At 34.9% G+C, this 27,203-nt stretch overlaps 2 protein-coding genes across 2 annotated transcripts; one reads left to right on the top strand and one right to left on the bottom strand.

Moving 5' to 3' along the window:
* The first annotated feature begins 1,001 nt into the window (after nt 1–1,001).
* LOC141717195 (nucleobase-ascorbate transporter 6-like) lies at nt 1,002–6,499 on the top strand. The gene is made up of 17 exons (XM_074519294.1): nt 1,002–1,239; nt 1,451–1,548; nt 1,650–1,826; nt 1,971–2,071; nt 2,178–2,253; nt 2,395–2,454; nt 2,575–2,759; nt 3,155–3,251; nt 3,400–3,486; nt 3,559–3,617; nt 3,847–3,938; nt 4,328–4,405; nt 4,542–4,702; nt 4,794–5,811; nt 5,893–5,973; nt 6,075–6,150; nt 6,235–6,499. Exons 1-14 carry the CDS (start codon nt 1,083–1,085, stop codon nt 5,010–5,012), a joined length of 1,647 nt encoding a protein of 548 aa, XP_074375395.1. The 5' UTR covers nt 1,002–1,082; the 3' UTR covers nt 5,013–5,811; nt 5,893–5,973; nt 6,075–6,150; nt 6,235–6,499.
* Nucleotides 6,500–13,026: 6,527 nt separating this feature from the next.
* On the bottom strand, nt 13,027–25,643 carry LOC141721129 (WD repeat-containing protein PCN-like). Its single transcript, XM_074523889.1, has 11 exons — nt 25,333–25,643; nt 25,093–25,230; nt 24,341–24,659; nt 24,186–24,249; nt 23,875–23,988; nt 23,622–23,784; nt 21,716–21,869; nt 21,010–21,605; nt 15,831–16,012; nt 15,011–15,271; nt 13,027–13,514 (listed from the first exon to the last, which is right to left on the bottom strand). The coding sequence occupies exons 1-11, from the start codon at nt 25,495–25,497 to the stop codon at nt 13,196–13,198; spliced, it is 2,475 nt and encodes an 824-aa protein (XP_074379990.1). The 5' UTR covers nt 25,498–25,643; the 3' UTR covers nt 13,027–13,195.
* Between the last annotated feature and the right edge of the window lie 1,560 nt (nt 25,644–27,203).

Below are 27,203 nucleotides of genomic sequence, written 5' to 3'. Positions count from 1 at the left end.
GTAATCCTGGCTCTGTTTTACTTAAAATTTTTAATTGATAACAATGCTGTCTATATTGTTGAACAAGTCCAAATGTATGTAAAACAATATTACATTGTAAATTATAATTGATTGTATAGTCAAAACAGCATAACTTAAAAGGCATAAACAAGTTATCATTTTGCTAACATGTGCCGAATAATTTGGTGTCTGGGGGTAGATGATGCCTTTGAGGTTGAATATGAGAAACTGGCTGGCTAGATATACCTTTCGAGATCGAATGTGAGAACTTGCGGCAACATTTGTCGACAACATACAACATATTGACCAATAACAAAATATGCCCGCCTTGATATAGTAATAATAATAATGAATTAGACAGTTTAGTTTGAATCTTCAAAGCTTTTCAACTCATCACAATGATAACATGCTGTTTATCACCTTTATTTTTAATAGTTAAATACATTTGCATATATATCTTTTTTTAACAAAAGTTCGAAATTGCAATATCCGTGAAACGAGTGAGGAAGATTCTGCTCGATCAAAGAGATTATTGGTAATTTTTTTAGAGAATCATGTGTTCGAGAATGATCTCAGGATACCATGTTTGAACATTCAGGATGAGTTTTTGATATTTACAAATATGTCATTAAATTTGTATAGAAGGAGGTCTGGAGAGTATGAGACCCATTTTTCTCTTTTCGTTTTATTAACCTCAATTACACTATTTGTAACATACCAAAATATATTAACATAAAATAAATTTTCAAATGTTTCATACAATTTCTCGTTCAAGAAATAAAAATTCAAAGCTATCACCCTCTTCATTATTTTTTGTTTCATTTTTTTGGTTTAATAGGAGAAAGAAAAGATTTTCATGTAAACGTACCATGGCAATTAGTACTGTAACGGTCACATTGAAGTTGGTATCTCCAAATATGATATGACTATACTTAATTTTCCAATAAATACAATTAATACCATTAATTCATGATCTTTTACAAGTTACAAATGATCAAAATGTACCTTTCTCAGTTTCTAAACAATTCTATCATACTAAATCACTTGTGTTCAAGTCTTTCATTTTTTTACTGCCTGCAAAAATGTCTAGTGGTGGTGATGGAGGAGCAAAGAAAGCTGAACCACCAGGTGGTGGTGGTGGTGCGGGCGGCGGAGTAAAAAAAGTTGAATTAAAGCCACATCCGGCCATGGAGACACTTGATGAAGTTCAATACTGTGTACAGAGTCCTCCTCCGTGGTGTTAGTTTTTTATGCTCCTCCTCTCATCTGTATATTTTGTGTCGTGTTTTCGTACATGTTCTGCAATTTACGTATACATTATTCTGCAAATTTGGAGGATATTTTGTTTATATATCAGATGATGCATGCATAAATTTTGCTCCATCAACTGTCTGTGTAAAAAAAATCCATGTCTCAAACCAGAATTATTAACAACTCATATGTGTTGCAGTTGAATCAGTGTTATTGGGGTTCCAGCATTACCTTTTGGTTCTTGGTATGACAGTTTTGATTCCAAGTATAATAGTTCCACAAATGGGAGGTGACAATGTAAGAATTAATCTCTTTTCTAAACGATTACTACTTATATATGATAAATTTTACATGATATTCAGTACTTGCTATGTTAATGCGATTTGTGCATTTTGCAGATTCACAAGGCTAAGGTAATACAAACACAACTCTTCATTTCAGGACTGAGTACACTAATGCAGACCTTATTCGGCACCCGGCTTCCATCAGTAGTTGGTGGTTCATATGCTTTTATGATTCCCATAACTTCGATCATCCAAGCACGAAGATATCAAAGAATAAAAGATCCTCACGAGGTTTTGCAATGCGATATCTTCAATATTGGCTTTTATTTTACTCAAATTAAACAAGTTACATCGGTTTTGGTAATATTTGTGGCTTGCTTCGTTTTCTCTTTAGTCTTTCTGATTTTTGTGTTGGGATTTTGGATGATTTTTCAGCGGTTTACACAGACAATGGCAGGGATACAGGGTGCCCTTATTGTTACCTCAGCTTTCCAGATGATTATGGGGTTTTTTGGCTTGTGGAGAAATGTTGCAAGGTACTCTTACTCATCTACTCATAACTGATTATACCCTTTTAATTGACCACTGTTAGCAATCTTTTGGTTACACTGCATATAAATCGGAAATGTCTTTTTGGTGTAGGGTTCTTAGCCCTCTTTCAGCTGTTCCTCTTGTCACATTCACCGGTCTCGGACTCTATTATCTTGCATTTCCCATGGTAAGGCTTTATAAGTCCTTCAAAGGTTCACAAGCAGCTTTTAGTTTTTGCATAGAATTTGTACATATCTTAGCTTTTGTGTTCATTCACAAAGCTTTCACTTTGGTACATAATGTTTTTTGATTAACATTCTATTTTTAGCTGGCAAAATGTATCGCAATTGGGCTACCGGAGTTGGTAATAATGATTATAATCTCACAGGCAAGCACTTCTTTTTCATAATTTATAGATACTTGCATAAAACCCTATTGTATCAGTATTGATGAACTTTTTCTAATTACTAGTGCACTTGTGATGTTGGATAATTTTTTCATTTTGCAGTATCTCCCTCCCTATATAAAATCGAAAAGACCTATATGTGATCGGTTTGCAGTACTAGCCTCTGTTGCAATTGTATGGGTTTTTGCAGGGATTCTTACTTGGAGTGATGGTCCAGATAAGAAATCTACTGATGCTTTGACTGGTTGTCGCACTGATCGCGCTGGACTTGTCAAAGCAGCACCCTGGTTAGTGAGTTATGACTTTAGCTAATTCATAACAACTTACTGAAAAATTAAGCTATTCATATGTAAAGAGCGAGCTATTAAAATTTGTTCAGTCTTGTTTAGAAAACATAATGCATAAGAAATTTGCAATGAACCCCCGGAAATATAAATACATTATTAGTTGCAGAACCAGCAATATAGATAATTAAATAAGAAAACTGTCTGCATTACAACTTAATTTGTGGTAGAGAGGCCAAAATATTCAGCTTCTTTGAAAATATGACACAGTTACATATAGTAATCTCTTTCAGTTTGTGTGGTCTTGGTTGTGGAATCTTGATGATCTACCTTGATAAACTGCCTGTGTTGTAATATTGAAATGTGATTCAGCAAGATTTTGTTTTGACGACATGCAGGTTTTATGTTCCATATCCTTTCCAGTGGGGGGCTCCAACATTCACAACTGGAGAAGCTTTTGCTATGATAATCTCCTCTTTTGTAGCTTCTATTGAGGTTTACTTCACATGGCTTAGCTATATGCGTAAAAACCTTATAATCTGTTACACTAATTTTAAATATACATGTTTGCTTCTTTTTATCTTTATGCCTAAAGAACTTACAAGACACTTGTTTAAATCTCTAGCTAATATGTGATGTGCAGTCTACTGGTACATATATTGCAACAGCGAGATATGGAAGTGCCACGCCTGTGCCACCATCTATCATGAGCCGTGGTATAGGTTGGCTGGTATGTACAGTTCAGTCCTCGTCCAAAACTCTGTTTTCATTGATTCCCATATTGACACCTTTAAATCTCCAGGGGATTGGAACTCTACTCAATGGATTTTGCGGTAGTGTGACAGGATCTACAGCATCAGTGTAACAAACCTAACTCTTTAAGTATTATGCTTTAATCACATATCTGCTACTTGTTATGACTCGGGATTAATCTTTAATCACATTTCTGCCATATCTGGTTAAAATTAATGCTATTGGACATTGATATCAGCTGTACTCATTAGCATAATAAAGTGTGTAAAAACTAATAAACTGCGCCAACCAGGCATTGATTTGGTGCACATTTCTCCACTTGTTTTTTTTTCCTCAGAGAAAATGCCGGCCTGCTGGCACTAACAAGAGTTGCAAGTCGAAGAGTTGCTCAGATTTCAGCTGGCTTCATGATTTTATTCTCAGTAGTAGGTGATATTCTCATTCCCGTCATCTTGATCTCTCCAAATTTTAATCCAACTGCAGTGTTCATTCAATCCTTTTTCTTGAAAGTTTTACAAATAAAACTATTCAAGTAGAACCTACCAACTCTGGTTCTTGAATATATTTTACTAAAAACTTAAATGTTCAAACGCAAGGGCAGACTCTGATTTATGTTTCCGTAAACAATAAGCCATATCCTCTTACTCTCAGTTCAACTTTGCCGTTTAATTCTAAATTTCTTTGCAGAGGAGTATAATAAAAGAATGTGTCCATGTTTGTAGGGAAAAGATCAAATCCAAACGTTTTATGCACATATGATTATATACTTTGCTCTTAAATCGTCGTCGTTCATATTTTTCAATTTGATGTTGTTTCAGGAAAATTTGGAGCAATTTTTGCATCAATTCCAATGCCAATTGTAGCAGCTTTGTACTGCATACTCTTCGGATACGTTTGTAAGTATTTTGTGAATGCAATTATTCCCGAGTTTTTGGTACTTTCTAGAGCAGGCTTGCGTAAACTTACAACTGAGAGCTCTACATTGTTCTATGAAAAGACCTTAAACGAGTTCTGATGACCTTGCATGTACAGCTTCTGCAGGACTAGGTAACCTTCAGTTCTGCAACCTCAACAGCTTCAGAACGAAATTGATATTAGGCCTTTCCTTCTCCCTTGGCTTTACCATTCCTCAGTACTTCAGAGAACATCAAGTCATTCATCAATACGGTCCCATACATACACATGCACAATGGGTAACACACATAAACTTTGTGATTTCAACAGTTTCACATTTATTTTCTTTTCATTTTAACTCGTAGTTTTCAATCTTTTTTCCCCATGCAGTTCAATGACATGGTATCTGTTTTCTTCGGATCCCACGTGACAGTGGCTGCTGCAGTGGCCGTGTTTCTTGATCAAACTCTTCCTCGTGGGAGCGATGAACAACAAAAAGATAGCGGATTGCATTGGTGGGAGAAATTTAGATCATACAAGTCAGATCTCAGAAGTGATGAGTTTTACAGGCTGCCAGGCAACCTTAACAAGCTTTTCCCTCCTTTATAATCGTCTACTCTATAAAATAAACCTATACACTAAATAGATAAGGAGGCGTAACGTGTGGCACTGAGCTGGCCTGTCTCTTGCACCAATGTGGCATGTGCTTTTCTAATTTCCCTTTCTCGCCTTTGTTACCCTTTTCTGTTTACGCCATTTTTCAATAATTTGTTTCATTTCTCTTTCCTTGACCCCTCAGAACACAATAAAAATAAACCAACTGGAACACCAATGTTCTTTCGTACGTGAGGTCTCCAAATATTTGACGTGACACTAAATTTTATATATAATTATTAGTTGTGTAAAAAATGAATAACTATTCTTGTGGTCGAACATTTTAAATAATTTGTTCATTAATTCGTCGTAAGTGAAAAATACAGGAGGTATTGTTTGCAATTTAGAGGTATCACATGTAAAAATACAGTTATGTCTATAAATTATCTTGTGAGAAGCACATAAAAGAAACATGAAAAATATGTCAACCTCTGAGGGTGGTAGTGATTGTGAATCTGGGTGGACTAGTTATTTAGATCATACACCAACTGCAACTGCTTATCAATATGATAAGAGCCATTGGAGAAGCATAGGCTTGAATGCGGATCATCAGAACCAAGGTACTGAGGATCTGTCGATGCTCTCTGATGCATCATCAGGGCCTAGATGTATGTATGATCGAGATAACTCTTCTGCATACTTCTCGGCTTCAGCTTCGGGTTTAGAGAAAGGAAAAAAGAAGCAGAAAACCAAAATGAAAGATAAGAAACTGCCAGATACTTATCTTGATGATACCGCTACCTCCCCTGCTAAGGTATTTCTCCCTGTTTTGTAACAGAGCTCTCAGTCCTTTTATGTTCTTTATTATTCATTTGTAATGCATGGATTTTTTCAGAACAAGTTTGGACCATTTGGTCATTCCCACAGCCAAGCTTCAATGATGCAAAACCAGAGCTACTCTCCAACTCAGCATAAGGTATAAAAAAATAGCATATACTACTACCACTTTGACCTTGCTTCCGAGCATGATATACTGGGTATGTTTAAGTGTGAGTTTCGGGTGAAAATATTTTTCAGGGGAAATCTGGATTGAGGAAACGTTTTGGTTTTATAAATTCATCTGTTTCAGGAAAAGCAGCTTCTCATAAATCAGGTAGGTAGCTGCTCTAGTATACACACACATTTACTAACAATAATGATACACTATGATTTCTATGATAGCTGATTTCGGACACAGATGGTTTGTAGGGAAGGAGGTGGTAATAAGTAACGGCGGACACGTGCATCTTTTGTCAGTCACTCTGCCGCCGCTGCTGAGAGGGGAAAAAATGCATTAGATTTTAAAGATCCTGCTCTATTTTACCCTCTTTTCTTTATTTTTGCTATCTTTATCAATATGTTCATATATGTTATTGTTCTTGTGTGTGCTAACGGAAACAACCTGGGCACATTAAGATTGAAAACCCTTCAACATAAATGAGCAGCACCGAAATTTACGATCATTTCTTCAGTTCTTTCTCAATTCTCATTGCCTGTAAACACTTTAGTTGCCATGCAGAAACCATTTTTACGTTTCGAGTCATATACTACATTTACTGTGAATCTGTGACTTAATCTTCGCAAATAATTGTAAGTAAATATGCTTCGAACTTTCAAGCAATAGTTGCTGTTGAGTAAAAAGTACAGACAAAAACACCAAGTGAACAACCAAAAACTGTGAAGCATAGTAAATAACAAAAAAAACAGGCCGATAAATGGCTAAAATGTCATTAAACTATGAACTCACTTGCAATAGGTCATCCAACTCAGAAATCTTGCAAATAAGTAACTGAGCTAAGAAAGTCTTGCAAACTAATCACTAAACTTACTATACTTATCCATTATTGTAAAAAGCGCATTAAGCGGATGCTTAAACGGCCGATTAAGCGGAAGCGGGATGTAAACGCCTCGATTAAAGTAAAATCGGGTTTTTAAATGTTTAGTGCAGTTTAAGCGGGTCAAAATCGGAGTAAGCGGGTAAATTAAAATTAAATAAATAAAACAAACAAAAAAGCTCCAATTTTACAAATGATGATTGTGAAATTAATTTTCTAAACTGTTACTAAAAAATCAAGATTCGAGTATCGTCATCAACATATTTTATTAATTTTATTATATTTTTCTTATTATGAAAAGTATGTACTAATTATGAATAATATGATAAAAATATAAATAAATTATATATAATCCATTTAATGGTCAGCTTTTAAAATCGATTAAGCGGTCACTTTATCGCTTAAGCGCTAGAAGGTCAACTCCCTGCATAGATCTGATTTGCGCTTTTTAGTGTACTTATCACATTCATTATCTTTTTGAATTTGGACGATAATAGTTTGTATATGATAAGTTAATCACTAAGTATATTTTTACGAAGATGAGATTTACTGGTCAATTGATGAAGAGGAACTTGTACAAAAAATCTTGCAAATGAGTAATTGAATTAAGAATGTTAGTTTTAATTCGAAACGAACCAAACCAAATATATGAATAATAAGTTTAATTCAAACATAAATAATACATTATTAGTATACTGTTCATTTTGCGTTGAAAGTGTATAAACATATATATTTTATTTGATTGAATATCATTTTCTCATAAATTTATCGATTCAACTGTTGTAACTCAGTATTTGAATGTATCTGCTGTTCCCATCTCCATCTCAAATCCTTGAAGTCTTTGATTCAAAATTTTGCATCTCAAATACTTGAAGACATTGATTCAAAAATTTAAAACAGAGGCGTGTACAAAGTGCTCCATCCCTATTCTACTGGAAGAAATGGCAGGGCTCAAAGCAAAGCAAAATACATTAGTTGAATACATAATGTAAAAATATGCTTAATTTACGACTAAAAACAAGACAATATTTGTGATGGAACTTTGATTAAAATGGTCTCCTTTTGTGGAAAAGGGACCGAAAGCACCATCCCCCACCATCCAATGACAGCTACACAATAAATACTATATATGAATGATCCATGTAATAACAACACCAACTCATTCAATTATTCAATTTTGTTTGCATGGCCATCTCTTCTAAGTTCTAAATCTTTAATCCTTCCCTCAGTCCTTGCAACATTTTTCTTGGGAAATGCCACTCATTTTAGGATAATGACAACCCCTTCCCACCTATCCTCCATACATGTGGTCACAAAATACCAACAAATGTATCGAAAAATTTATCCAGGGATAACGTCTTATTTTCTCTAAGATCTCTAAGAGAAGTTAAGATTTCTAAGAGAGCTGAGTGATTTGACTTCTGGTGTGTGTGTACAAAAAAAACTACATATGGAATACATAATGCAGAAATCAAATATGATAATCCAAGTTTCTGCACAATTATACTACACAAGTGCGTGTTTATACAAGGATTTACCGAAGCAATCTATCTACCTGGAAAGAACAGAAAATGTGTGCATTTTATTTTTCTCAAACTCTACTTCCATTCTAGTGATACATACCAAATAAGTCTAGTTTAGTTTAAGTGTTGGTGTAGGCAAGTGGTACAATTGCTAATTGTCTCCCAGCTACTCCATACATGTGGACAGAGACTACATATGGTATACATGATGCAGAAAGCATATATGATAATCCAGGTTTCTGTACAATTATCCTACACAAGTGTGTGTTTATGCAAGGTTTTACGGAAATAATCTATCTACTTGGGAAAAACAAAAAATATGTGCATCTTATGTTTCTTTTACTCTACTTCCAATCGAGTGATATATACCAGATACGTTTGGTTTATTTTAAGTGTCTATATAGATAAATAGTACACTTACTTTCGATCAAGTGATACATACCCGATTTATTTGGTTTAGTTTAAGTGCGCGGACAAATGGTACAATTATTAATTGTCTCCTAAGACGGTGAATGGATAAATTAACATGTTGTATGCGGATTATATGTGCAGGTTAGCATTGATTCATGTTCTATTGGATCATAAGTCAAATCTCTTGTCTGATCATGTAGATTTGTCCACACACCATTAAGTAAATTTGTCCACACACCATTAAGTACTACTATTACCGTATACAAACAATGTTTTTAAACTTTTAATTACTCTTTGTCTGCCTAATTAATTTATAAAATTTTCTATTCAAGTGCACGCGTGCATAAACAGATCAACAAATTTTTTATACATCATGAAGAATATTAACTTGTACATCCAGACAGACAAACATGTTCACACATATATAGAGTTAAAACTATAACTAACAGAAACACGACATGTGAACGAAACAATAAAATTAGATTTAAACCTGGAATTGCTCCCAAGTTTTTTTTATGAAAAGAAATGAGAGAGATCTTGTAAATAAAACGGAATGAGATGAGTTTCACTCGTCCTTGATTTCAACTACCATTTCCAAACTCAAACCAACCCGGCGCCTTCACTCATCCTTATTATTTCTATTTCAACCCGTATTTCTAAACTCCAACCAACCCGTAATTATTGCCACCACTTCGAAAAAATATCAAAATTGTTTTGAAAAATATATTTGTTCTAAAACGATTTAAGAGAATGCCGAAAACACTAGAAGATAAAAAGCGTACATAAAAAAAACCTTGATTGATTACCAAAATCACATAGGTTTATATAGGTCTTCTTATGAGACAAGGTAGATATATAGCATTCATACCAATCATCTCTCCATATAAATGATAGTACAAGGTAGTAATGAACTAGTCATTTATATACAGACACAGACAATACTATTTTAGACACAACTACATAACATAACCAAACAAAAGTGTGAGGGAGGATGAAGTGGACTTGCTCTTCTCTAATACTTTCAAAACACTCCCTAACAGCCGTTAAGAATTAACAGGATATAATGTTGTGCATTACCTACTGCAGTTGAATCGCTCAACTCCTTAGGAATGCAAGTTTTTTTTTGCTAATTAATTACACACGTACATACCAGGAATCGAAATCGAAATCGAAATCTTGATCTCATGCAAGGGGGACAAGAGCTCAACCACTACACCAACCCTTTGTTGGCATGAACGAAAGTTTACATGCTCAAATAAAGCAAACAGAACTCCTGTTAGAGATGAAAACTTATTTCTGTAAAAGTAATCAAGGTTAGATGCTGATCTGAGACAGAAACATGACATGAAAATAAAATCAGTTTGACAACTGATGTCCCTAATTACATAGTGATTTACAGTACATGATGTGGTTGCTCTCACTAAGGGCCAATTTACATACAAAATCTTCAGGCCCTCGCAACCTTGCATTCCACAAATAAGTATACTGGAAAGCAAAAGCAGCTAAAACCTTTAACAGGACAAATTTTCTAATGAGGAAGATCCCTTGAGCATCGATATTTCTAGAACGTGGCCAAAAGAAGTGGCCCGCCACCAGCTTGGCAGCTGCAGGTCAGGGAATGATTGATTCATTACAAATATCTAATTATTGAACTTGTAATATTTGATGACTAAAGGCCCTAGTTCAATATATAATTTTGTCCTCAAGAAAACAGAATCTTTGTAGTAGAGATGCTGAGTGTTTGCATTTTAACCTCCCTACTGCCAAATGGATAATAGTGAGAAAACCCGTGTATGTTTGGTCTAATTTGTTTGACTTCAATATATAAGGATGTTTGAAAAGCTCAAAAATGTGCATCAAGAAGAAGAAATGTAGAACCTCCAATTCTTGCTTCGCTTCTAAAAACATTCAAGGAAAAGAAGAAATGCAGCAGAAGATTTCTATAATACATAAAGAGATCGAGATTGAACTTGGAAGCTGCATAGGCAGTGACTTTCTTTAAAGGACTTTTCATGGACCATTCATTAGCCATCCATGTTCATTCTTTACCATTCCTCAGCAAATCAAAGTATAGAGTAATAGTCATTGCTAATACTGATATAGATGAAACAAATAAATAAGAATCAAGGAAATCCGTACCCTACTAGAGGCTCCTGAATTCTGCAGGCAAAAACCCTACAACACAAGTATACAGACAAGGCCAGAAAAAAGTTACGCAGGGTGAAGACACTGGACCTCTCTATGACGGTAAGAATCTAAGTCAATCAAATGCATACTAACTTCTAAATTAACACACAGTTCTTAACGTCAGAATTATAAATTCTGTAAATTTAGCAATCAAAATAGGGAAGCAACCTAAAATAATACTACTAGGTGATTTCAATAGGTGCAAAATTTGAAGAAGCATTCAAGAACTCGGCGTGCGCAATTCTCACTCCATAGACCTTCGCAGACGGCACCTATGATCAAGGTTGTCTCATAATCCCACTTGACTGATGGAGCCCCTCTGTGACTACCTCAGCTGCATCTGCGTCTGTTTCAAAAAATCCAAAGCCCAAAATCTGATCTGATTTGATCGGGAAAAAACCCAAAAAAATAGATCCGAAAAACCGCAAGTCTTAAATGAGCCTCATTTTTTATCGAAAATCCGGCATGGCTAAACCCGAAAAGTCCGGACCCCGGATAAAAGCATATATCTAAAAAACCCCGGTTCGGCCCGGATAAAAACCCGGATTTTTTGAAAAATCCGGTTAAAAAACCAAATTTTTATATAAAATTTGAAAATATACAATACCTTTTATGATTTTTAAAATATTATATTATAATATTAGAAGCAATTAAGATATATATCATTATTTATATATTATATTAAAAATAATTATTTACTTCGGTGTCTAAACTACTTTATCACTTTATCTAATATATCAAGATATTATTTTATCCGGTATTTAAACTACTCATAATTCGAGATATAAAATATTAAAATATTTTTTTAATATATAAATAAAAAGTTTGGATAAAGCCCGGTTCGGCCCGATCCGGCCCGAGCCGCGGACATAAAACGGGCCTTATTTTTTCAGGAAGTCCGGGCCGGCCCGATTTTTAAAAAAATCCAGCCCAATTCCTTTTTAAAAAATCGGGATTTTTAAAATCCGGATTTTCCGGCTCAATGCGCTTTTGTGCATCTCAAGTCTGTCACCTACCAATCAATTTTAATTGAGGATTTCCCTGATAAAAATTATTTTTCATTATTTTTTTAAGTTTATAATTCACCCACTTTTCCCTTGTTAAGTAACTGAACCATTACCATAGCTATCATAGTGTATCACATGGTCGTAAATCGTAATAGTGATCTTAACTTTATACCTGAACCCGAATTTTTAGTCCACCTTATGGTCAGATGTAGCCAGTTCTACACACGGACTAAAGAATATGCTTCTGCGGAAAATGTCACTAAATTAGCGCAGAACTAAGAGAAGAACTCTAGAATTGAATTTCTGATAACATATCCTCCAGGCTCCAAGGCTTGATGCTTATATTCCTAAAATTTTCTTTTAAAAACAAGTTCTGATATAATTTTCTACATATTAGTTCCACTACTTTCCAGATTCATTTTCACCGAAATAGCCTCTGGGTAGACATCGGGTGGGTTCCTGCTTCTCAGGGTTTATAGATGTTGCATTCATTGACGTATGGCATAAATATCAAATAAATGGTAAAAAAAATCTAGATTTAATTTCAATATTACTGAAACATAACAAGTGAACAAAAAAGCAACTGTACAAAACAGAGGATTACATTCTACAACTCAAAACTGAAAGCTCTGCAAATATTTCTAAACCGTGTTGCAGCCTTCAAAAATAAATAGATAAATACTTCTTTATTCCAGTGCAGGGAGAAACAAAGGAGATATCTAATAGCAAAGCAGCTAAGTTTTTAGATAAATATTACTTCCAAATCATCAGCAATAACCTGCTAAATTATATACAGCATTCAACAGGTCAGAGTGACAACCAGAAACATGTTCCGGCTCGTAAAGATATTGTAAAAACAAAAAAATTAGCAAGGATTTATAGCTGTGTATTTTCTAGATGAATTTGTCAGACAACACATAATTCCAATGATGATAAAATAGGTCAGTTTGACATTTTATGTTCAGTAATTAAGATAATTTTATCTTCAGCATGGGAGAACGCACCACACAAGTAGGGCAATACAAGGTTAGGTTTTAAGAAAGGCACTAAACTTTACTTGGCATGTTAATCAAGTATAAAATACATTACAAAAAATGCTTTAAAACCCTCATGGCGACAACATGAAATGGAGGATCAATTGCTATATTTGAGCTCTCCCACCTATTGCTATCAGAAATATCCCTATAGATATGGACTTATGTACCATAAATATATCTATGCAAAGGCGGAGCATCAAGTGTTTTAACCACTTCCATCCATTGTTTATCTATAATCAAGAGAGAACCTTTCGAAATATGGCCAACAAACAAAACAGGATCTCTAAAACCACAAATTTCAATGTTTTTTCTACCAGCGTGTTTACTTTCAATATCACGTCCTTTTAGCTTGCGTTTCAATCTTCCATTAGCTGAAGAACTTTGTGACTTACTCAATGGTGGTGGAGCATGACAGTTAACCAATTCAAGGTCATCGTCACGAACAACTGGTAATCCAAAATCAATCAAGCACATAGCCCTGAAGCATAAAACATGGATCATTACAGCCACAAGCCAAATATGACAAATTGACAAAAACAACACGGCATATTTTTTATGTTGCAAAAATTGTAAAATTCAAAAGAGATAGTCATATAAAATTTACTTTTGTTCTCACTTTTCTTTTTTCTTTGTTGGAAAAGAATTATGTATCTCATCTCCTATATTTTATTCCAAGATGGATCCGTGTTGTGATTTGAACACATTGGTAATAGACCAGTTCAGGCCTAAAATCCAGTTTTTATATCTGTTCATCTAGTTCTTTACTTTCTTTGTTTCCATAATTACCTAAATTTCTTCTTTATATAGCAATAAAAACAAAAATGCATGCACAAGTCTTGAAGAGAACAGATGTTCAAAGTTAAATAATCGACCTGAAACTGAGATTTATGCAACAGTCTGTTAGAAAGAGATAGTGATCACTTGTACACTTGTAACTATCAGTATAGCTAGCAAATCATACACGTTACAAGGACAAAATAAAATGAGACTTGCTTTTTTACTGTCCGCAAAAGTTCTCTGCTTTTCCACAATTATACCAAAAGATTATTTTATAAGTTAGTAAATTATACTTCAATGAATCTCATTTGCCAATCCTAATCACATCAAACATAAAAATACCACACCTTCGGTTCTTCATTATAATGTCAATACAATGCCACTAAACTGATTTTGCTATGTCAGTTTGCTGCTCAAATTTAATTTCTAAGCTCTGTATGAACAAAGTTGATCATTTCACTATTTCAGTACTGCACTGTTTAAAGTTCGCAAGTGCTAGTCCAAGCTTAAGTGGTAGTCAAGATTGAAGCATTCCTTTTGATTGCATTCTGACTTCTGAATAATTAATCTCAATTCCAACTCGATTAGCCTATATTGAAGTTTACTTGCCACAGCTTAAAATGGAGAAGTCTTAATTTCGAAGCATAAGTCAAATTATCTATATTATCTAGTTCCAAAAGCAGGTGGATACAAGGATATAAAGGCCCCTTATTTGTGGTTTAAAAATGGGAGGGGGAAAGGAGGGGTGATGGTCACTATCCTTTATTGTTGTAGTACCAAGCATCTACAAATTTAATGCCGAAGCTTGTGTTGGTAGGTTTGGGTAAGCACTTTGGTATCTAATGCTTAGACGAGTTCAATTATTGTGTACAACAGCACATTCTAGTTTTCTGCATTCTAGACAAAAGCACATATACAAAGACTAGTAATTCATCACAAACACAAATTCCCTTTTAAGAAGTTCTGGTATAGGAGCTACAGCCTATAAGTCACCACCCTCAACCACAATTTCACGCATTTGACCCACTAAAATTACATATGCATTTACAATATTCACAAACGAGTCACAGAGGAAAGGATCCGCAATTAAGTTGGAACTTGGAAGTTTCCCAAGTCACTACCCTTAACATGCAAAGAGGTTTTTATGTAAGCCACTGAGATACACACTGATGTGAATATAATTACAGAACCACATACCTCGCACTGTAGATGATAACAGATGACGAATTCAGGGATGGTGGAAAAGAAAGCCCAATGACTTCTCCGGGAAATTCTTGGTATCTCTGAGGCATAAGAAACGTGTGTCGCATAGACCATTCTCCCAACTGTTTGGCATCCACATCAAATGCATACACTTGGTTTGAAGAGGTGGCTATTATAAGGATGTTGCTGTTTTGAGGAGTAAAGCCGCTAGCTGTAACAGATGCGCCGTCTAACCTTGATATGAACCAGTGCTGCCTGTACAAGTTCAAGTATATAGGTTAATCTAATTGGATTGCAATAAGCATATTAAGTAAATTTAAATTAATACTTAAATATAATATAATTTACACTATATGTAACAAAATGGAACTTTTCATAGAATGGTACGTTCTTTGTAGTTAAAAAAATTCGAAGTTAGGTACTAGAATACGAATAATATTAACGAAATTTTAACCATATTTGATGCAGGAAAAATGCAGAACAAGGATTAATGTATGAGTGGGAAGATAACTTTGGCCTTGAAGCTTCAAAATAGAGCAGTTTATACTTTTAAATATCCAATTCAAACTGAACTACATGACCACATCTTATAAGAGAGTAGGATCTTTATTTTTAGCAAAACAAGGTGGCGCACATAATATAAAACTGCATTTCAAAGCATGAGTTCATGCAACTCAATAACAGATGTACACACAATGCAACTCCTTTATAACTGAAGCTTTTGTTATTATTCTTTTCATAAGTGATTATCTAAAATTAATCTTAGCAACATAAAAATATGAGGGTCCATTCATAGTTACGCATCAGCTCTTACCTTTGAATTTCCAGATTAAATAAATAAACATCTCCAAAGCAATTGATAGCTGCTAACCACTGACCATCGGAGCTAGTACACATCCTTGTAATGGGTGGCTCTCTGGGAGGCAATTCTTTATCAATCTCTTTGCGATAAGGAGTAAATGTATGCATCAGTGTCAAGCTTTCCACATTTACAACCTGCATATTAGAAGACTGGCTTACTTGGATGAATCAACTAAAATCAACATATTTTGGGAAACTGGCGTACTCTACTAATAGAAAGGTCGACTCTTTGGTCCAAAATGTGAGTAGGCATAGCAAAAATTACATGCAACAGAAGAGAAACGTAACAGAAAATCTTGATTACGTTAGACATAAATATACTTTCTTTATTTGCCTAAATCTACGAGAAATGATTTGGGTGTTAAGTTTTAAATCTCTATTAGGCCATGTCAACTAGTTGAACATTATACAAAGGAACACAAGTGAATAGAGATAGCATCAAGGAAACTGGGGGGGATATTAACTGAAGATAAATTTAAAAAAAGATAAAGACAACTGAATTGGTTATCACCATCACATACTGCATTAGATACCGATCAGCACATTGGTACTCTTCTTGCTGAAACCAGAATTTCACATAGAAATTCTGTACTTCCTTTTAGTATAGCTTATAACACAATAAGTGGTATCCTTTTTAGATAAATCTTGGGGTGAGTGAGAATTGAATCTAGGACCTCGGATGCCAAGGACAAGACGATAGAGGATTAGCCCTTATAACTAGGCTTGAAATAAACTTTTTAGAACAAAAACTCCACAAGTCAAGGTTTCAATTTTAGCAATATTCAGCAACTCAATCCACTTTATCTGATCTGTATGGTATCAAGGTCCAAAGCAACTTTGTGTTCCTTGTAAGCAGTATAATTAGTGGTAATGGGTGGCGTTCAGCAATAATCATTTTCTAAATCATTTTCATGCTTTAAAACAATGTTGTCAAAAGTGCGCCTTAGAGCAAGGCACAAAAAAGCGCATTCCAAGCGCCTTTAATCTCACGAGCTTTCATAAGATTATATAAGTTTCGATCACAATAGATGCTCAAATAACTATCTTCAAAGGGCAACTAAGAGCAAGGTGATTCTAATTTTAAAGCAAAGAGACGCACACACTCCATGGTGGAGTACAGATATAAATAAACAAATATATATACATGTGTATATATATAATATACCCATATATTTGAGATACAAACAATTGTTTTAGACAAAAAAAATGGCATCACATTGTGTTTACTCGTCAAGCATCTTCATCTTGTAGATTTCATCTTTCTCCAAAAACAATACCTACCAATTTTTTATAAATCAAGAGTCATGACGAATTATTACAAAGCAAGCAACATCAGGTCATCCTTTCTTGTTCAAGAGCGCATGCATTTTTCACATACTAGCTCTTGAGAATCACCTTTTGAAAGTGGTGGTCATTTTCAAAGAAAAGCGTAGAACCACCATTGTTTTCGCCTTTTGGACTTGAACAAGCAAAAGGACAGTTGTAACAACTATGGGCATAGTCCTAAGTAATGAAAAGCACTTAAATTTCAAAAAAACTTAAAGGGCTTATCCTATAAATAATGAAAAAAAGTGTTGGGGTAGAAATTTTGTAAGGGTTGAAGTGCAATTTTTTGAATCTTCAGACTGTTTTGAAATTTTTGGAAACTTCAAAGACGGTTTTGCCAATGGTATGATGAAATAATTGCAAAATTGGATACTGAATATGAAATGATGTCACTGATGGGGCCAGAAAGAATGAAAGCACCATGCAAGATTTGATTCCTCCAAACAAGAAAAAGTCTACTCATTATTAACGAGCAGGTCCTGCAAAAGATCGAGATAATGGAGACAACAAATTTGTTTCTGCAAAAGATTGAAATGACTCTATAGTATATGAGGACTTTGCTAACTTTATAAGTGTAGATGATTCTATTCATGTGGAAGATAATAAGCCCGAACATAAAATAACACTGATCCGGAAAATCCCTCGAAGTTAGGTGCAACAGTATGATTTCATTATTCCAGAATGGTTTTACGAAGTCAAAATTCCTAATTTATTATCTTGATGGTGTTCAACAATTTATGTCCAACTCATGTGGAGTCCTGTTTGGCGGTTGAGGGTTGCTATTTTTCTGTATTTTAAAATTCGTGGTGGGGTGTTTCTCAAAGGAGAGGATAGAGATGAGCCTGAAATAATTAAATTACTTGCTAATTATTTTATTTTGTTATTTAATTATAAATATGTTTGTAATCAATAATTATATTATCTAGTTAGGAACATTCTAGATTACAGTAGTCGACAAATTAAGGATTATATATGTTTGCAATTAGTTATGGCAGTACATATAGATAAGTATAGAGTTGACGAAATTACTTGGCTTCCAAATAATAGTTATCTATATAATCTCTTGTAATCTTTTATAAATCTGCAGATTTTGTGCGCTTTTTGCCAATTCCACGCAGAAATTAATATATCTAATATACCAAATAAGATAGATACTAGCATTACAGGGCCTGCGTGAAGCACATGCATATATATATTAAGTATTGACACAGTATATAGAATTTGTAATTATTAATTGATATATACAGGATTAGGTGGAAAATTTTAAATTGAATTGAATAAATTTATTTATGTAATGTTATGGTATGGTATGATTAACCTTATATGAGCCAATCCCGATGTTGTGCGGAGCTGAGCATCTTCCCCCGGTGTCATAGGTTACCCTTCTATCTTCTTCCCCCGTGACGCTCCCAAACCAATCGCTACCCTTTTCTTGCTTTCTTGTTGTCTTGACTTGTTATAGAACTGCTTCACAGGCGAGGTCTCTAGTTCAAGTCCAGGATTGCCCAGCTGCGCCAGGGAACGTTCATTTTCAAAATTATAGTGGCAAAAAGAATCGCTTAGCCCCGTTCATCTTCATCACAAGAGCGCTCTGTCTCATGACGTTCTGAACCCAGCTCACGTACCGCTTTAATGGGCAATATTATAAGTATTCTAGATAAGAAATGACATTATCAAAATTGTAATAGGATGTAAAGCATATTTGCAATATAAATTGACATAAATACAATATTACGTAATTCAGCCCATAAATATAATGATATATATATTATTTCAATCCGGCCCAATTACCGACTGACCAACCAAAACTTTTAATGTTTTGGCTCTAATTATAGAGTATAGGTAGTTTAGATAAGAGTGGAATCGAGGTTTCTCTTTTAGCTCATACACAACAGTGACGGCTCATGCTAAACCTATTGACAAGGGCCAGTGGTGGCTGAAGGCAGCAGTTTTCGACGAGTTGACCATTAATCCAGGTAACTTTTTTCGGACTCCATGTTCTTTCCCGCCCCTCTTTTAGCTCATACACAACAGTGACGGCTCATGCTAAACCTGTTGACAAGGACCAGTGGTGGCTGACGGCAGCAGTTTTCGACGAGTTGACCATTAATCCAGGTAACTTCTTTCGGAGTCCATGCTCTTTCCCGCCCTTTTTACCTATCATTCAGATCCGGTTCTTCCTTCTTTTACTGACTTTGGGAACCTGCTCAGAATTAACGGAGGCTTCCAATTTTGAGTTGTCGGAGTTAATGGTATTGCAATGTTTGTGTACAATCTGAATAAAACAAGTTGTATGGATTTAAATTAACTTTCAAAAGGTCATTTTGAGGATAGGGCATGAAATGCAACCAATATATAGACTATTATGGTGACAATTTTACGATTTTGCAAGTCCTTCAGCACTGTTTATAGCTGCAGCCTGCAAGGGTTGGACAGAAATTTGAGACTGATACACAGAAGAACATTGGAAGGGACATGGTGGTATATTAGGGCTCTTATTACAACTTGAGGTGGGACAAAAGTATAAAAAAAGAAACAAAGGACTGCAGACAATCGTTAAATTACTCAAATTCTCTAACCCACAGATTTTCTCAAAATATTCATCAACTCTGTAATTTAACTCTCATATACTGAAGATCACAACTGCTAAAATTAATATATTTAAAAACCAAGAGAAGAGATATATTTGAGATAAGAAAACAATTATCTCTAATATATACTCTTCCCGCCTGTCATTAGCGTCTCCTTACCATAACGTGGGTACCACTTAATGACTTGTTCCGTTATCAGTCTTGATAAAGGCTCTCTGTCCGTCGCACTGGAAAAAGGAAAGACTGTGTCGCGAAAAAAGAGTTTTATTCTTTACCTCATTCTTTAACGAGTTGTATTGTCATGGCTTCTTCAAACGCCATACTGACCCCATGCACCTGCCGAGACAACCAAGGCGTTGCCAGGACTCTTGGGCACGTGAATTACTCAACTGGGCAAGGTGAGCCTGTCCAGAAGCTTGGCAGGTTGTCCTGGCATAAAGCCACAGAGACAACTATTGATAAGACAATTCGACCAGCATATCAGGCTAAAATAAAGCATCCAGTTTGCTCGAGAGCAGGAGAGGGACACTCCTCTGGAGGCAGTTAATCAATATTTAACACTAATACATGCATTGTTCATTGCTTGGAAGGATTGCAACAGCACGCATTGTATCAAAAGAGCTTATGTCTTTTCCGAACTCTTTTAGTTACTGGATTGATCAAAGAGTAATCAAACTGAGCTTTAGAAAATTGTAGCATCCATATAACTGTGTAATTTGAACTAAAAGTGAGTCCAACGATACACAGGATAACTATCTACAATCCATTTTAGCTCGGCTGAGACTGTTTCAGGTTCTTACTCCAGGATAAGACGCATTTTAGTATCACTTTATTGGTTAAAATTTATAAATATAGCAATTAGAGTGAACATAAAAGCAAAATAAAAGATGAAGGTTTGGAATATGAAGATGCCAGATTTGAGATGGCGGACAACTGGAGAAAAAAATAGACCTACTAATTATGTTTTGTATAAATAATATTGATGCATAATATGTTTTGTGCATACAGAACATATATTTTGCATTTGAATTTTAAATTGCAGCAAAATATGTGACTCTTGGCATAAGTAGCGATACTCAAAACATAACAATTTAGCATTCTAGATATTGGTTAGGTTGTAATCGATGCAGAACTATCTCCTAGAAAGACTTCATATACCATAGTTACAGTTAGCAGAGGAAAATATAGACAAGTTGAAAATGAAAGAAAGCTTACATATATCATTCTATCATGTCCAGCTATCATCAGTCGAGAGAAATCAAAACTGAAAGCCATTGAATGGGCAAATGGTAATTTCGGTAGTTTTAATTTTCCAAGAACCCACTGACCTTTTCCAGCCTCGCTTTTTGATAGTTTGAATAGGCTGGGCTTCTCATGATCAGAATATGCAAAAAGATCTCCTGAGCAGGCAATGGCACTACAAATGATTTTACGAGAAGCCTTACTTTTTACTCTAACAACCAAAGTTGTATTTGCGATTCCGACAGAAGATCCAGAACTTCCATCAGGGTTACTTCCAGATTTTGTACGCACACATAAGATATCTAGCCAGTAAGAAGCCTGGACCAGAAGCAAAGTAGTCTTGTTGAAAACTGTATTCAGCACTAGTTGCATGGGTGGATTTTGTGGTGCCGGGCATATATCATGCGGGGAGAACTGAGTAAAGTCATTGGCAGAATATGCAAAAAGCTTTGTGTCGTCACCAGCTGAGATAAGCATGGGAACGCCCAAGTGAGCCAACTTGTGGTAACTAAACTCAAGGGGTTTAGGCCTACCACGAACTCGCTTCATGTTATCTTCTTGGACCATATCTGTGTTTAAGTGGTAAATTTTATGAGCCATGGGAGAATAATAACTTGTGATGAGTAAAAGCCAACTCTACTATAATCATCATAAGTACATTCAAAAACACAGTGCAAACCTTCTCGACTGATAGGTACTGCAACTGTCAAGGCCCTTACATCATGGGTATGAGCTCTTACATAACCAATGTAGACCCATTTTCTTGTTGGTCTATCATGAGATTCACTACCAATAGATTGAACGGCATCTCTTGATAACTTATAAAGTATAACCTATAAAGACGAGCAACCTATCAATAAGGACGAGTATAACACCTCACCATGTAAGGATTTGACTAAATATAAACAAATAAGGAAGATGCAAAATGAGCAAAGATTAGCAAAATTGATTTTCAATGTGCTACGCACAGATTACAATTTTCTGATTTGGAGACTTAAGGAGCACTAACATAGCCATTCCATCGTTTAATTTTCTGACAGAGTGATTAACCATGGTACCATCAATACTACACCAAGATCAATCATGCATGAACAAAAATTTTAACGACATTAAGCATTAGACAGAGATGTTTTAAAGAACAATCCATAATGACGTGCAGCAAAGTAACAAATGGGTACCTAAATCAACAACGTAAATATAAAACACCTCAAAATAACTGAACTAGTGACTTATTATTGAGCCACTGATTTTTTGTATATATACCCCCTTTTTAATAAAGTCAATACAAGGAATCAAAATATAATAATTATTAATTATCTTAATTAACTGCCTTCTACCCAAAAATATGTAACACGGAGCAAAAATCCACAGAAAAACTCCAATTCATTTTTATTAATCAATCTGCAAACCACTAAATCACATATCCAATCAAGCTATGCAACTTTTATGCTACCAAATACTCTAGAATCATGCAAATTAATGATTGTTAACAATAATAAACTATTATTAATCTTATTGAACTACTAAATGAAGTAGACCTAATTTATCTTATCCATCAACATATAATATAAATATCACTTCTAGTTTCTTTACTCTGCCCATTTGTATTGATGGAAATAAATATTTTCTTCAATTAATGATATCCTAAGTTGGTTTTTGTCTTACTTCGATAACTTCTTGTTCACAATTTTAGAACACAACAGAACATAATTTAAAGGTCATATTATTCATTCTCAAGAAAAAACCATTCTATACATCTTACTTGCCTTCCTAATGAAATCAAACAACTATTGGTAGTGAAATTGATTACCATTCAATGTCTAAAGATTAGTATGGTTATACCAAGTTTCTAAATAGCTCAAAAACACTTTTTATTTATACAAGCCAAACTAGATTGATAAAATACTTCGAAATCTAGTCTGCCGCAAAAAAAATTAATAAGAGTCCAAGATTGATATCTTAGACTTCCGATATGTTCACCTTTCCGCATGTGATTTCCGGATCAAGTTTAGGGATTCAAATAAAGCACCTTTGTTACCCAGATCTCTTTCATTTCTTACGACAGATAAGAAAGCTTTTTAAAACTGTAAGGCACTCCAATAAGAAAAATGTTATTTTAAAATATTTTTTGATAGCTTGAATATTAATTCTGAACTATATATAATCGATTCTCCTAATCTCTGATATTTCCTCTGTTAAGTCTGTTCACTTCCGTTCTTCTATATAAAGCTGGAGTTTTCTCATGTGAAACAATTTATGACTGCGCTTGTATCTCATGTCTGGATATTTAACATTTAACGTACATGAATTTTAATGCAAGACAATCTTTTGTAGTCATGATATTTTTTTGAATCTACCCGAAAAACTCTGTTTGACAAAAGAAGTATAACTACAGTATGTACTGATAAGGCAGAACAGATAGAATAAGAGAATAGAGATCTATTCGATGCAAGTGTATTAATTTACTACAGTCGTTCCTATAAAATAACTTTCTGGTGACCAAATATTAAAGACAAAAGAGAGAAAGGAACTTCATTACAATAAACAATTTTATTTAAAAGTTAGAAAAGAAACCCTATCCACACCTGACCATCTGAACCAGCAGAAAACACTCTGTTATGGCTGGGAGCTGCAGCTAGAACATTTACATCGCCTTTGTGACGAGAATGCGCCTGCAAAAGGGTACCAAATTGACTGTCCCAGAATTGAACAGAACCACTACTATCTGCACTAACAAGAGAACCACACCTGAATTCAAAAGGTTGCAGCTGTTAGCACATCTACAACCTAAAGGCGGAGCTTGTAATAATTTACTTGCAGGAAGAATTCATATTGAACCTTAGAGCAAGCAATGACCATATGCAGAGTTCAGGTCCACTACCCAACCCTCCAAGTCCAACTGTTATCCTGTATATCTCCTGAGAAGTTTTTGCTTCCCAGCATCTTATAAACCTGAGAATTAATATTTGACGAGCGAAAAAAAGTGTATTAAAGATAGCTGAAAAAATCCAGAAACATACATCAATATTTTATCATATTTCAATTTTATTTTTTTAAAACCATATGTAAAAGATGTATCTAGAAAATAAGTAAAGGTTATAATGCATCATGCAATATGCATATCTCAGCATATACTAAAACAAACATACCCGTCACTGCTCCCTGAATATATTTTATTTCCATCAGGGCTCCAAGTCACACTCAAGACTCGCCCTGCATATAAAATAACAAGTTGAATAAGTAAATTTATCCAAAAAAACAGCTGGTAAAAATCACACTTTCAACCAGGAAAAGGTTATCTCACCACTGACCCTGGGCAACGATCTGTTGTACACTAACTCGTTTGAGTCGGAAATGGTATAAATCCGAACACAACCATCATCACAAGCAATAGCTACACTAGTTTTATCAATAACAGATCCCTCACATAGCTCAACTTGATCATCATCTTCACTTTCGCTGCCTGATTTTTCATCATCATCACTACTACTCCCACTAATCCTATTTTTTACATCTCCATTTTCGAGAAATTCCGTATCTTCTTTTTTATCTTCACTCTGTAAATGATTACAAGGTCTGGCAGCCATTTGCCAAATCGAGACACCTATGGAATCTACCACAATCTGCATACACAACACAGTACCTAATTAAACATATAACTCCTTTCAACACGTAAACCTCCTCCTATGCCTACAATACTACATTTCACAATAGGCAATACAGTCAATTCAGTCGACTTCAAAATTCATTACTAACTAAGCCAATTATATATAATGAAAAGTCAACATTACCTTAATTAAAAACAGAAATGCTCAAAGTTGGACATTCGAATACACATTAGTACATTACCTAATTAAGTACTCTTCAACACATTAACCTCCGCCTACTCCTACAATACTAACTTTACACAATACAGTCAATTGAGTTGATTTCAATAGACACACGGTTACTGAATTCATTCCTAACTAACCACCTAAGCCAATTATATATTCCGAAAAGTCAACATTACTCTAAATTAAAACAGAATTGCTAAAAAATCGACACTCCAATACAAACCTTCTGTGTCAAATGAAAAAGGTCCCACTCGGAAACGGAACCATCAATACTAGCAGAAAACAAGCGGCCAGTTCCATCGACTCCACTACCGCACCAAACTAACGACGAAATCCTCGAATTAGGATCTCCGTGTATCGTCTATACATAAAATCAACACAAATTGAATAAAACCTCATAAATTAAATTAAAAAAAAAAGCTTAATTATAATAATAATAAAAGGAGAATATGGATAAGGATACCAGCTGACGATACCAGCCGACGGAGCCGGGAGAGACGAGCCAAATCTCGAGCGAGCCGTCCTCGCGAGCGGCAGCGACTTGAGATTGGTCGGGACTAGTGGCTAGAGCCACAACTGGAGTCGGCTTGTATTCCAAGGAGCTGCTTCGATATATATCAATCATCATTGTGAATTGAGATAGGGATAGATTTGTGTTATAGCACTTAACGGCCAGAGAGACGGAGGTTGAGCATTGCAGGTGATAATACTATACATACAGCTCGGTTTTGTATCTAATAATAAGCCCCTTTGGATTTTACCAAAACCCTAATTCTCGTTTCGCGCTTATTTGTTTATTAATTACTTTTATTTTATCTCCCCTTTTTATCTATCTTTTATTCAAAATTATATTAAATTAAATTAAGGACCGACAAATACCCAATTTTCAATTTTCAGGGTCCCGTCTAACTCATTTCTTTTATAAAATATTGGTTATAGTAACAATAAAATAGCACAATAAAAGAACTACTAAAATAACTACTATATTTTTATCGGAGAGAGCTGAGTAGGAGAAATAGCAGAGAAGATGATCGGGATGATCTCTTGCTTCTTCCTTCTTCCTGAATGTGGCTATTTATAGCCAAGGAGGGAACAAGTACATTAAATGAATTGCAAATTTTCTACTCCTACATGTAACTTTACTATTTAACCTTTGAATATAACAATCAATTCATAACACTCCCCTTTGATTGTTATTATATGGTGGATCATAGACTGCCTCGTTAAAACCTTGCCAAAAAAAAAACCCAGTGGGATAAAAATTTGACAAAGGAAAAAGAGTATAATCTCCCCTTGGAAAAACTAATCATTCTCTGAAGTTTTGTTGTAACAAATCCTTAAGTCGCCGCATTCCAATGTTATGTCGTAACTTCCCAAATGTTGAATTCGGTAATGATTTCGTGAATAAATCAGCAAGGTTGTCACATGACCGAATTTGTTGTACATCAATTTCACCATTCTTTTGAAGCTCATGAGTGTAGAAGAATTTTGGTGAAATGTGCTTCATCATGTCCCCTTTGATATATCCTTCCTTGAGTTGATCAATGCATGCAGTGTTGTCCTCAAACATGACAGTAAGACTTCTTGTGATGTCTGGCAATCCACATGATTCTTGAATATTCTTGATGATAGACCGCAACCAAATACATTCTCTACTGGCTTCATGAATTGCAATGAGTTCTGAGTGATTTGTTGAGGTTGCCACTGTAGTTTGCTTCGTGGATTTTTAGGAAATGGTTGCACCGCAATATGTAAATACATATCCAGATTGTGATTTGCCAAAATGAGGATCTGACAAGTATCCAGCGTCTGCATATCCGATCAACTGAGATGTTGAGTTTTTCGGGAAGAATAATCCAAAGTCTGTTGTTCCCCGAAGATAACGGAATATATGTTTAATCCCATTCCAATGTCTGTCCATCGGAGCAGAGCTAAATCTAGCCAATAAATTCACAGCAAATGCAATATATGGCCTTGTATTATTTGCAAGATACATAAGTGCACCAATTGCACCTAGATTTGGGATTTCAGGACCAAGAACCTCTTCATCATCTTCTTGTGGTCGAAATGGATCTTTATCAGGCTCTAAAGATCTAACCACCATTGGAGTAGTCAATGGATGAGATTTATCCATGTAAAATCTGTTCAAAACCTTTTCTGTATATGTAGATTGGTGGAGGAAAATTCCCGATGACAAGTGCTCGACTTGTATACCAAGACAATATTTTGTCCTTCCAAGATCTTTCATTTCAAACTTTGTCTTTAGGTATATGACAGCTTCATCAACCTCTGTAGTTGTTCCTACAAGGTTTAAATCATCCACATATACAACAA

Source organism: Apium graveolens, chromosome 4 (genome assembly GCF_009905375.1).
Source record: "Apium graveolens cultivar Ventura chromosome 4, ASM990537v1, whole genome shotgun sequence".
Classification (NCBI taxonomy): Eukaryota; Viridiplantae; Streptophyta; class Magnoliopsida; order Apiales; family Apiaceae; genus Apium; species Apium graveolens.
The sequence above is the reverse complement of the archived record's forward strand: the minus strand, read 5'-3'. Positions and strand labels throughout refer to the sequence as shown.